Genomic DNA, 12,910 nt, shown 5'->3' on the forward strand with positions numbered 1-12,910 from the left:
GGCCAGCCACATTTTGAATTGAGGGGCCACTTTAACAGAGCATAATTCTGAACAAAGGCTGCTGCCAAATGCCTTTGCCACTGCTGCCACAGCTGCAACTATAGTCACCCTTCTCTTCTCACTCCAAAATGCCATGGAAGGCCCCGGCTCTGTGAGTTAATAAAATGGCTTTGCAGGCTGGATGCAGTCTGCGAGCTATGTGTTGCTGATCCCTGTCCTAATATATATTTTGCTGAAAGTTTTAATTTACAGATCATTTTATAAACATTAATTCTGAGAGCATGCATTTAGGATATATGGGAAGGTAAACAGCTCTCCTTAGAAATGTGGAATCAGAAGCATATTTATTAAGGCCTCACTGCAGGGAGAATCACACAAATGTAGGGGTTTTCTGCATGATTCTCAGTTCAGGGTCTTAAGAACCTCCCAAAGAGAGAAATTTTCAGAAATGGAACTAAGGAGTTTAAGTAATTTTATCACAGCTATAAGCTGTTCGTAACTGCTTGTTATCACAAATAATTCTGGCTCCATTGTTGGGAATGCTTTATGAATGTTTGGGATGCAGTGGCTCTGGAGGCAGCTTTTGGCTGGAGTGAAATCTGCTACTAGTTATTTCTAATATCTCCTTACTCTTTTCATTATACCACTTAACCCAGAATCTAGACCAGCGCGTATGACCAACATTGTTAAAGTGTTCATGTATAATTTCATGATATAGTACATGCTGCTGAGATCCAAGGCCTCAGCTTTATGTTGGAAATAAGAGAGAATGAGTATTTGCTACATATACTGAAAATTCTGTGTATACTGTTTCTTTTTGTCTCACATAAATCTCTGCTGTATTCAGGAGCTGGAAGAGAAGCATCGTGAGGCACAGATTGCAGCACAGCATCTGGAGTTGCAGTTAAAACAAAAAGAGCAGTTCTATGAAGAAAAACTCAAAGTAAAGATACATTTTCATTGTCTTCAGACTGTTGTATTGGATTAAACCCAAATAGTTGCTTTTGGAATCTGATTCCATTGACACTGCTTGCTCATTCATGTCACACTTGCTGAGTTTTCTTTAGGAAGTCAAGTGATATTTGAATAACTGCTTCTCTAACATGTACCCCTATTACCCTCATCTATAGTGTAAGACTGTTATCTATATGAGATTTGTAAGTCAAATTTATAGTAATTTGAGCAGACATTTAGAGCAAATTATTCTTAAAAAGTTTGTGGAAATGAAAAACTTTGGAGGGACTTGTGATTCTTTGAGTTGACTTTCATTGATCTTAAGAGCATTAACACAATGTATGCTTGGGCCTCATGCTTCAAGAAGGATGTGAACAGATTGGAAAGAGTCCATTGAAGAGCAACAAACTAATCAGGGGCCTGGGAAAGGTTGAAAGAACTAGAGTTATTTAGCCTGGAGAAGAGATGATTGAAGGGGCAGAATTTGATAATGGTCGATTTTATAGAAAAGATTATGAGCTTTTCTCTGTGGCCATAGAGGCCAGGACTAGGAGCAACAGCCTTAAGCTTTAGCAGGGGAAATTTGCATTGGAGATTCAGAAGAAGTTTCTGACTATGAGAATAATCTATTCCAATGCTTGAACATCTATAGAAGTTGTGGAATCTCCATCCTTGGAAGTTTTCAAGAGCAAGTTAGACAGTTGGCAGGGATAGTTTAGTCTGGGATGATCATGCCTTGAGCCGGGGACTGGACTAGATGACTTTGTGAGTTCCCCTCCAGCCCTCCTTTCCTATGAGCTTACTGTGATGGATTTAAATTCAGCAAATATAAGAGCCTTTTTGAAATCTCATCTTGGAGCTATAACATCTGCCAAGAAGTCAAAGGATCCACCTACTCTATTTTTCTCTTCTTTAGAATATCTTAAGATTTTAACAAACATTCAAAAATAGAATCTGAGAACATCATCTAAAATTAGGTAAGCCAAAAAGGAGGCATAAATGCATGTGGTAGACTTCAGAGTTTATCCAGAGAATCAATACTGTATCATTCAGCAAAAGCATTCTATAAGGTTTTTTGTCTGCTAAGTGTTATCTCCAGCCCTTTTTTATTATGATTTAATGCATTTATATAGTGCTATGTATTTTCATTGCACTTAAAAGATGTAAAGACCATGTTCACTAGCTCAAAGAGCTTAGTTTGAAGAAGTTATTCAGAAAATTGCTAAGGAGAAAGGGGATATTATGATGATAAAAGGAGAAGAGAAATTCCTTGCAGGAAAATATGAAGGAGAAAAGAAAGAGAACTGAGAGGGTGGTTGACAGATTAGAACACAAATACTATGCAAGACATGATTGAAAGCTTAAAGTCAAAATTTGGTGGAGAGAATGAGACCAAGGAAGCAGTAATTTGAAAGGATAGGCAGGAGTAGAAACCTAAGTGAAAGTTGGAACAAAGCTATGTTGGACTGGTAAATGGAGGACAGGATGCTAATGAAAACAATTAGTAGAGGGAAGGCATGTTGTTGGACCAGAAACTCCAGGTGATTTAGCAGCAGTGCTTCGACATGCTGGGATGGAAGGACGTAGTTACTGAGCTTCCACTGATTGTCAGTAACTGGTGGCACGCTCCTTTTTGTGCTGTTGAAAATCTTCTAAATTGAAAAATAATCCATGCTTTAACAAGTAGTTGGATGTAGAGGATAGGAGATGATGATTAGCTAGATCTCAGGAAAGGGATTAGAAGGAAAGTCTGTTTTCAGTATTAGAGAGGGGAAGAGTGAGCTTGAAATGCAGATGTACTTCCAAAGGGAGATTGTCTGAAATATTGGCCATGGAAAACTGGTTGAGATTTTTCAACTGACTCGAAATGTGTCCTCCTGGCATCCTACCATTGCTGTAAATCAAACCATGAAATACAACCTTCCTAGTCCCTTCAGAGTTAAGCCACTGAAATTTGTTACAATATGAAAAATATTTAAGTACCTTTTCCCCAACAGTTTTATTTAAAATACATCTACATAAAACTCTTGGCATGTATGCAAATTATGAGTTTAAATAAACAAATAATAGCTAAAATGGGCTGCTTCAGTCCAGTTTCTGGTGAGCCACATATCCATATAAATATAGGCCTCTTAAATTTGACATCATTATTATACATTTCAGCATTTAAGTAGGTGTGAGGGTTGAAATTACTTTTTCACACATTTTAGGTCAGTACTGAAGCATATTGGTGTGATATCTTAAAGGAAACTTATATTGTCACTTCTTGTGCCATGCTTATTCTGTGAATAGAGGACTTCATTTTCTGTTTCTATCAATCTGGTCTATTTTTATCATAATTTTAGATTTTAACTAAACAGTAACAACCCATAGTCTTTCCAGCAGCTTTGTGTTCCTTCATTTATCTTTTGAATTAGCTGGAATACTGCCTTCAAATACTTTTATTCCTGTGATTTCTTACCATTATATATTGTATATAATTTTGTTTGGGAAGTGGTCAGCTCCTGTCAGCACATCTATACCTTCCCTTGTGTCTTCATTTTTCTGATTTACATTTGACTAGAGAAGCTAGTATGAAGAAGGAGATCTTTTGTTTACTTTAGGTGCTGGAAAATCAGATGAAAAAAGATCTTGCTGATAAAGAGGCACTTGAGAATATACTACGAAGACATGAAGAAGAAGCACGTGAGAAGTGCAAACTCTTGGCTGAACAGAAGGCGGTAGGTGTCACTGAACTGGAAATCAAAATATTTTAAGAGTAGCTGATAGGGAACAAGAAAATCTTACCATAGCGCGTTCCTAATATTAAAGTCTGGTTTGTTGTTTGGCATTCTTGCATGTGGCCTTTTTAAAATTGAGATAGATGGTCTTTAATTCAGTGTGTCTTTGAGAATATTCCCTTCCATGAAAGTCATCCAGGCCTGCTATGTTCCAAGCTAGCAGTACCATGCATTGTTAACATGTGGACTTACTGCTTTAGGCATGGAAAAGGCTGGACAACAGATATAGGCTGCTGTAATATCCGCATACTTGATGGCTCTTTTTGATTACTTAATCTGTTCTGTTTTTTGTTGTTTTCTTAAAAACGTTTCTGGAAATTATTTTTAAATGCTTTCTTGCTGACATCACTTTTTGCCATGTAATCTTGAAAGCAGACTGGTCTGTTTCAGATGATCAATGCCATGGATTCGAAGATTAGGTCACTGGAGCAAAGAATAGTGGAATTGTCTGAAGCTAATAAGCTTGCAGCAAATAGCAGCCTTTTTACACAGAGAAACATGTAAGTATAGGAGTAGCTAAAGCACTAAGCATAGAAATGGCTACAACACCGATTTATATATCACTGTGCAAGCTCACTAAAATCTGTTTTCCAGATGTTTAAATAATCTTTTTCTCTAAACTTTCACATGTCTTTCTTTGTACTTTGTACTCTGATAGAGCTGTGCTGTTTCTCTAAGTAGCTGAAGTGTGCTCCATGTTTTATATTTCACCTGACATGCCTGTTAAGATTTATTAGTCTGTAATGCGATATATACTTTGGATCATTTCCTGATGCTGGTGCTGTTTCACTTTTTTCCTAATTTAAAAAATTACATGCTGTTTCAGATACTTCCAGAGGAACAGAAATTCCAGTAATGTTTCTAAGGGTGACATGTACCTATTTATTTATTTGTTTATTTTAATTTGATTTATATATTGCCCTTCCCAACAAAGGCTCAAGGCTGTATTCCTTGTATTTATAGTATTTTGAGACTTCACTACCTATGCTTCTTGAGAGAATTATTTCCTCGATGCACAAAGATTGGGAGGAAACTGTTAAATGCCCACCCTTCATAGACCTTCCATTTTGCCCCCAGCAGAGGGTAAGACGCATAAGAAAACTGCATTTTAGTCGGTTTTTCTTCAACTCTCTAAATATTGTGCTCAAATAGGAAGGTACATGCTTCCTGTGCCTCTTTCAGTGATGAAATGGAGGGCCTGAGCCACAACTTCAAAATATATCCTCAGTTCTCAGATTGTTTTGCTTCCTAATCCTGACTCAGGACCTTAGCCACAATGTTTCTGTATGCTTTTTGGCCTCTGGTCCTCTTCATTTTTTCTCATCAGCGGTCACTTTGGCTATCAAATTGGCATTTTAGGGATCCTACGTTTTTTCTAGAGTAGCTCCCATGTGCTTTTTGCTGAGACCTGTGTCTTCTTCACTCACTTCAGCATCAGCAGCTGTCCTTGAGACATTCTTATTAAAAAGTGAAAAAGACTCTTATGATCCGTGAGTGTTTTCTTGCCATTTTCTCAGATCTTTGTAATTCCCACTCAGAATTGGATTTTAGTTCAGATTTTAATAGGCCTTGTCTTTCCACAAAGTTCGGAACTTGCTTTCAGTGTATTTTATTATTTTCTTTTAAGTGATTTTTAAAACTGGCGGGATACTTTTGTATTACACGAGAGCCTAATTTTTTGTGTAGGAAAGAGTGCAAGATACTTGATACCCTGCAAGTGGTTAATGCCTCCCAATCATGGAGTTATTAGACCCATCAAAGTGTATTTGTCTTCAGAAATACGGCGGTGCTGTCTATCAGTTGCACAGTGGAGTGTTGGGTAGTGCTTCTGCGTATGATTTGGTCAGATCCATTTGTAATATCAAACAGAGTCAAGCCAGGATGAGTTTTGGCATAGGATATCTTTTGGCTTTTCTTAGCAATGATGGATTATACTACTGGAGATGTAAAGATAGGAATTGGTATTAAATTTAAAATATCTGGCAAGCTTCTTGACATGAAGAACCTGAAATCTTCCATAGAAGTAACTGAGAGACAGTTATGCATGAGTTAGTTTTTTATGCAGATGATTATGCTTTTTTTGCATATGCTCCAGATGACCTCCAGTTATTCATCCAGTAAGTTTTGCTGAAGTAGCTGAAACTATAATTTACTATTAATCTGAAAAAAGAGAGGTAATGTATCAGCTTCTACCTGGAAAAGCATATGCAAGGCTTAGCATCACAGTTAGTGGTGCTGAACTCAACATACTGTATTTACTTGCATACCATATGCACCTTTTCCATAAAAATTAGTCCTCCAAAATTGGGCTATATGTCTTGTATGGGAAAGCTGATTTTTCTTCTTTGGAATAAAAGCAGGGAGACACTGCAGCAAGATGGATGCTGTGCTTCTCCCTCCTCCAGCCTCAGGGAGGGAGGGGGGCAGAGTTCACCCTTCAGGATCAAAGCTACAGTGTTAACCCTTTCACAGTCACAGCTATTAGTCAGGATTCCCTGCATTCAGCCATGACTGGAAAAATCTGGTTTTCTTCATTCTGTCTACCCAAAACAAGGTGCATGTCTTATTTGGAGTGTGTGGTATGTGAGAAAATATGTTAATAGCATTGAGTTCTCCTGGGGTTTTGCCAAATATTCATCTTACTGAAAAAATAGTTACACGTCTTAAAATCAGTATTCTACAAATAACAACATTAACTTTGTAAGCAGGATATTTTTATATAACAGATCAACATTCCAAGTTTACCATGCTGTATAATAATTTTTTCCATATATATTTAAGATACCTTTGAACTGTCGTGGATTGTAAATGATGTGATAAATTGGAGGCATGGTACTACAGCACATAAAAAGTGGAAACAGGGTGAGATCACTAAAGAGGAGCACATAAAAAGTGGAAACAGGGTGAGATCACTAAAGATGAATATACCTCCTATGCTTGTGCTTGTAGGGAGGCAGTTAGGCGGGCCAAAGCTACCATGGAGCTGAGGATGGCAACTCAAGTAAAGGACAACAAGAAATTGTTTTTTAGATACATTGGGAGTAAAAGGAAGGCCCAGGGAGGAATAGGACCCCTGCTAAATGGGCAGAAACAATTGGTGACAGACAGGGGGGACAAGGCTGAACTTCTCAACGAGTTCTTTGCCTCAGTGTTCCTAAGCGAGGGACACGACAAGTCTCTCACTGGGGTTGTAGAGAGGCAGCAGCAAGGCGCCAGACTTCCATATGTAGATCCTGAGGTGGTGCAGAGTCATTTGGAAGAACTGGATGCCTTTAAATCGGCAGGCCCGGATGGGCTCCATCCGAGAGTGCTGAAGGCACTGGCTGACATCATTGCAGAGCCACTGGCGGGAATATTCGAATGTTTGTGGCGCTCGGGCCAAGTCCCGGAGGACTGGAAAAGGGCTAACGTGGTGCCCATTTTCAAAAAGGGGAGGAAGGAGGACCCGGGCAACTATAGGCCAGTCAGTCTCACCTCCATCCTTGGTAAAGTCTTTGAAAAAATTATCAAGGCTCACATTTGTGAGAGCCCAGCAGGGCAAATTATGCTGAGGGGAAACCAGCACAGGTTTGTGGCGGGCAGATCGTGCCTGACCAATCTAGTCTCTTTCTATGACCAGGTTACGAAACGCCTGGTCACAGGAGGAGGGGTGGATGTCGTATACTTAGACTTCAGGAAGGCCTTCGATACGGTATCCCACCCCATACTGGTGAACAAGTTAAGAGGCCGTGATGTGGATGATTACACAGTCCGGTGGGTGGCAAATTGGCTAGAGGGTCGCACCCAGAGAGTCGTGGTGGATGGGTCGGTCTCGACCTGGAAGGGTGGGGGCAGTGGGGTCCCGCAGGGCTCGGTCCTTGGACTGATACTCTTTAATGTCTTCATCAGCGACTTGGACGAGGGAGTGAAATGTACTCTGTCCAAGTTTGCAGATGACACAAAGCTATGGGGAGAAGTGGACATGCCGGAGGGCAGGGAACAGCTGCAGGTAGACCTGGATAGGTTGGACAAGTAGGCAGAAAACAACAGGATGCAGTTCAACAAGGAGAAATGCAAAGTGCTGCACCTAGGGAGGAAAAATGTCCAGCACACCTACAGCCTAGGGAATGACCTGCTGGGTGGCACAGAGGTGGAAAGGGATCTTGGAGTCCTAGTGGACTCCAAGATGAACATGAGCCGGCAGTGTGACGAAGCCATCAGAAAAGCCAATGGCACTTTCTCGTGCATCAGCAGATGCATGACGAATAGGTCCAAGGAGGTGATACTTCCCCTCTATAGGGCGCTGGTCAGACCGCAGTTGGAGTACTGCGTGCAATTCTGGGCGCCACACTTCAAGAAGGATGCGGATAACCTGGAGAGGGTCCAGAAAAGGGGAACTCGTATGGTCAAGGGCCTGCAGATCAAGCCCTACGAGGAGAGACTAGAGAAACTGGATCTTTTCAGCCTCTGCAAGAGAAGGATGAGAGGCGACCTTGTGGCTGCCTATAAGTTCATCACGGGGGCACAGAAGGGAATTGGTGAGTATTTATTCACCAAGGCGCCCCCGGGGGTTACAAGAAATAATGGCCACAAGCTAGCAGAGAGCAGATTTAGATTGGACATTAGGAAGAACTTCTTCACAGTTCGAGTGGCCAAGGTCTGGAACGGGCTCCCAAGGGAGGTGGTGCTCTCTCCTACCCTGGGAGTCTTCAAGAGGAGGTTAGATGAGTATCTAGCTGGGGTCATCTAGACCCAGCACTCTTTCCTGCTTATGCAGGGGGTCGGACTCGATGATCTATTGAGGTCCCTTCCGACCCTAACATCTATGAATCTACAGGAATGGGGAACTGTATAAATAGCCTAATAACAAAATAATTCATGATGAAGTTATGAAAAGAGATTGCATAAACAGTTTTGAAGAACCACTGCTAAAAGCAGTTTTTCAGCACTCAGTAAGGAGGATACCCAATGAAAGTTCAGTATGCAGACAGGAAGGAATATATAATAATGCTTTCAAAATGTGACTTAGATTGTTAGGGGCTGGAAGGGACCTTGTAGATCATTGGGTCCAGTCCCCCTGCACTAGGCAGGAAAAGACAACTGGGGTCAAGTGACCCCAGCAAGGTGACTGTCCAGTCTCTTCTTACAATAGATAGTCATGTTTTGGGAAGGATTGGCTAAGAAATTATTTTGGCAAGGCACTAATGAGTGGTGTTTGTTATGTGTTATATTAGGAAGTAAGAGAAGTTATCCCTTCAAGGCAGAGATAGCTGGTATGAGATGTTTCTAGCAGATGCACACAACTACATTTCCCTCTCTGATTTATGGAAAGGCTGTTAAATTGGTATTTGGACTATATTTGAATCCACCAAAGCTATTACTGTACTAAGCATCTTTGATGTATACAACTAGTGATTAGAGCTTTCAAGGAGCTATGGAACTCAACAAGCTTATTCTGTTAGTAACTAAGAAAAGTAATGATTATCAGGTTGCTGAGGAGAGGACTTTATTTTTCTTTCTGCTATTTCACAGACTATTTGGCAGTTCTGACTGCCAATAATCTTTTGAGGTAGATTAAAAAAGGAAGAAGGATGGTTTTGTGTGCAAAGCACAACACTGAGTCAGAAGACCTGGGTTCTATTTCTAGTTCTGCTGAAGTCTTTCTGTGTGATCCTGGGCAACCCACATAATTTCTCTCAAATAGAGATGATAATACCCATCTCAGGGTTATTTTCTCAATACAAATTCATTAATATTTGTAAAGTTCTCTGAAACACCTGAATGGTGCTGCACAATGCAAAATTTTCAAGAGCATTATAAAATAATTATAGGAAACTACCACTAATGAAGGAAGAGCTTTTCTGTTCTTTTGCAGTTAAGGTGAAAATGGATCACTGCCAGCAGAAATGTTACCAGCTTCTGAATGTCTCAGAGCACAAATAGTTTTCTTCAGCTCATAAAAGAAGTTCTCAAGTGAGGCAAAAAACAAATCAAGGAGCATATCTGTGGGGGACCTGCAGGGGAGATCGTGCTCAGGGGCAATCAGCATGGGTTCACCAAAGGCAGGCTCTGCCAGACCAATCTGATTGCCTTTTACGACCAAGTAACTAAATCCTTGTATGATGGTGTTGCTGTGGACATAGTCTTTCTAGACTTTTAGAAGGCCTTTGACATGGTCTCTCACCCCATCCTAATCAATAAATTAAGTGACTGTGGCATTGATGCCTGCACAGTTGGGTGGGTAAAAAAATGGCTGATGGGGCACACCCAGAGAGTAGTGGTGGACGGCTTGTACTCACCCTGGAGAGATGTGAGCAGTGGGGTACCCCAGGGCTTGGTCCTGAGGCCTGCACTGTTTAACATCTTCATCAGCGACTTGGACGAGGGGGTGGAAAGCACGCCGTCCAAGTTTGTTGATGACACTAAGATGTGGGGCGAGGTGGACACACTTGGAGGGAGAGAGAGGCTGCAACTAGATTTAGACAGACTACAAAAGTGGGCAGATGAGAATAGGATGGGGTTCAACATAGACAAATGCAGGGTGCTGCACCTTGGGAGAAGGAATCCACAGCATACATACAGGCTGGGGAGTTCCCTTCTTGAAAGCACAGAGGCGGAAAGGGATCTCGGAGTCATTGTTGACTCCAAGATGAACATGAGCCGCCAATGCCAGACCGCAGCCAGCAAGGCCAGCCATACCTTGTCATGCATCCAAAGGTGCGTCTCAAGCTGGTCCAGAGAGGTGATACTCCCCCTCTATGTGACTTTGGTCAGGCTGCAGTTGGAGTACTGCGTCCACTACTGGGCACCGCACTTCAAAAGGGATGTGGCCAGCCTGGAGAGGGGTCAGAGGAGGGCCACCCACTTGGTGAGAGGGCAGCAGGACAGGCCCTATGAGGAGAGACTGAAGAACCTGAACCTGTTCAGCCTCAGCAAGAGGAGGCTGAGGGGGGACCTGGTGGCTGCCTACAAGCTCATCAAGGGGGATCAGCAGCAAATAGGCAGAGCTCTTTTCTCCCCAGCAACCACCTGGGGTGATGAGGAACAATGGTCATAAGCTGATGGAGAATAGGTTTAGGTTGGAGATCAGAAGGCAATATTTTACAGTTAGGGTGGCCAAAATCTGGAACCAACTACCCAGGGAAGTGGTCCTCGCCCCTACCTTGAGCATATTCAAGAGGAGGTTGGATGATCACCTGTCTGGGGTCTTGTGAACCCAGCATTCGTTCCTGCCTGTGGCAGGGGGTCAGGCTAGATGATCTGTTCAGGTCCCTCCTGACCCTAGCTACTATGAAACTATGAAATTGCTCAAGGGTCATGTTGGAACCTTGCTAAGCAGACCAAGATCCAAATCTAATTTGTGTAAGATAAAGTTAATTGTGGTTGCTCTATTCTTTAAAGCGGATGTACAGTGTATGACGCTATGGCTCTGTGTTCATTTTCTTCTAAGTGGGGAAAAAACCCACATGAAATAAAATAGCTAAGAACTTTGAGCTCTAAACCAGGCATTCTTGTGTTTACCAAGATTTGATGTTCATTTTCACAGATGCACAACCTTCAGAACCATGACATTTCATTTACTTCAGTATATGGTGAAGAAACAGACATTAAGTTTAATTTTTCCATAATGGTGGCATAACATTTAGGCCAAGAAGAACTAGTTTAGATGTGTTTGTGTTCTGCTTACCCGGAAGCTTGTCTTATGATGTTTTCTGTTTAACGCCAATGAAGTAACATACTCCTACCTATATTTGAATATATCTTTTTTTTTTTTCTTATTAGGAAAGCCCAGGAGGAGATGATTTCAGAGCTCAGACAGCAGAAATTCTACCTGGAAACACAGGCTGGGAAGTTAGAGGCCCAGAATCGAAAACTGGAAGAACAGTTGGAAAAGATCAATCATCAGGAACATACTGACAAGAACCGTCTGTTGGAGTTAGAGACTAGATTGAGAGAGGTAAAAATTTGGGTTCAGTCCTTTTCAGACAAATGTACTTGCATGTATTCCACTGAAAGCATTACAGTTAGAATAGGATTAAGCAGCTGGACAATGTCTTGATCTTGATTTAACATTTTCTTTAATTTAAAAAATGTATTACTTGCTGGAACGAATTGAGTATAAGTAAAATTTTGAATATAAATATTTTGGGCTCTTCTCAATAGTGAAGTCTGAGCTCCTTTGTACATCATCTAATAGTGCCCAGATATTCTGGTTATGGGGCACACTATATATGTTTAACTAAGCAGAATGACAGACTCCCTTTTTTACTTCAGTGGCAGACTTGAAGGTACTGGGCTTACGTTTTATTCTAGAATAAAAAGGATAATCAAGCAGATATGACAAAAACTTCTCTTTCCAAAAGCAATAAAACACTTGTTACTTTTTAATTTGTAAACTAACAAAAATTAAAAAGAGAAGTATTTGGAAAACTGTATACATTGTCCTACATTTAAATATCCTACACTCCTATATTTTAAATACCCTTTAAGTTGCATATTGAATAATATATGAGATCACTGCACCCATCGGTAATCTCTTTTTATTTCCTTTACTCTTCTTCTGCTCATTTTCAATAAAAAGCAAAGATCTTTCTTTTACTTAAGGGGTTTGGATGGCCAGCATAAATCCTTTATGTGGCCAGAAGTTTCTAGAGATCATTGCGAGATCAGCACTTTCACATCTGTGATGTCATGGTAGATTCATTTGCCATGAAATAAGGAGGCAGATAGCTTAGAGACAGTGTTTTTGCTTAGAGAGAGGTAACATCATTTGTGTGCCCCTCATATATTCTTGGAAATGACAGTTTGAACAATAGACCTAGTGATTTTTTTGCCCCAAAGAAATCTTTGGAGGAGATCGTTCAAATGAACCACCACTAGGGAAGTAGCTTAAATATTTTTTCCTTAAATGTATTTTTGCCACTCTTTGGAGGTAAATGTTTCATCTGTTTAGGAGATGGATCTGCCTGCAACAAGAATCTGAAGGAAAATAATGTGGAAATAATTGCACAATATATAGATATATTGAGACTAGCATTGATATTTTTTGTAAAGAGCCTCAATGCAATATATTAAATTATAGTTAGCAACATTGTTCACGCATACTGTACTTTAACTCTTATGCTCTCACAGTTATTGATACCAGAATTTAATATGTATTTACAACATAGCTGGCATTTCATTGGTGTCCTTGGATC

The 12,910-nt window shown here is 40.7% G+C and overlaps 1 protein-coding gene across 8 annotated transcripts in view; it reads left to right on the forward strand.

The window, feature by feature from the left end:
* CIT (citron rho-interacting serine/threonine kinase) overlaps positions 1–12,910 on the forward strand; it is a 114,777-nt gene that overhangs the window by 49,993 nt on the left and 51,874 nt on the right. For all 8 annotated transcript variants that reach the window (XM_019493736.2, XM_019493737.2, XM_019493740.2 and 5 more), the window contains 4 exons: positions 848–943; positions 3,558–3,674; positions 4,125–4,234; positions 11,496–11,670. In XM_019493736.2, the coding sequence (XP_019349281.1) occupies positions 848–943; positions 3,558–3,674; positions 4,125–4,234; positions 11,496–11,670 (498 nt within the window). The remainder of the gene's footprint in view (positions 1–847; positions 944–3,557; positions 3,675–4,124; positions 4,235–11,495; positions 11,671–12,910) is intronic.

Source organism: Alligator mississippiensis, chromosome 10, assembly GCF_030867095.1.
Source record: "Alligator mississippiensis isolate rAllMis1 chromosome 10, rAllMis1, whole genome shotgun sequence".
Classification (NCBI taxonomy): domain Eukaryota; kingdom Metazoa; phylum Chordata; order Crocodylia; family Alligatoridae; genus Alligator; species Alligator mississippiensis.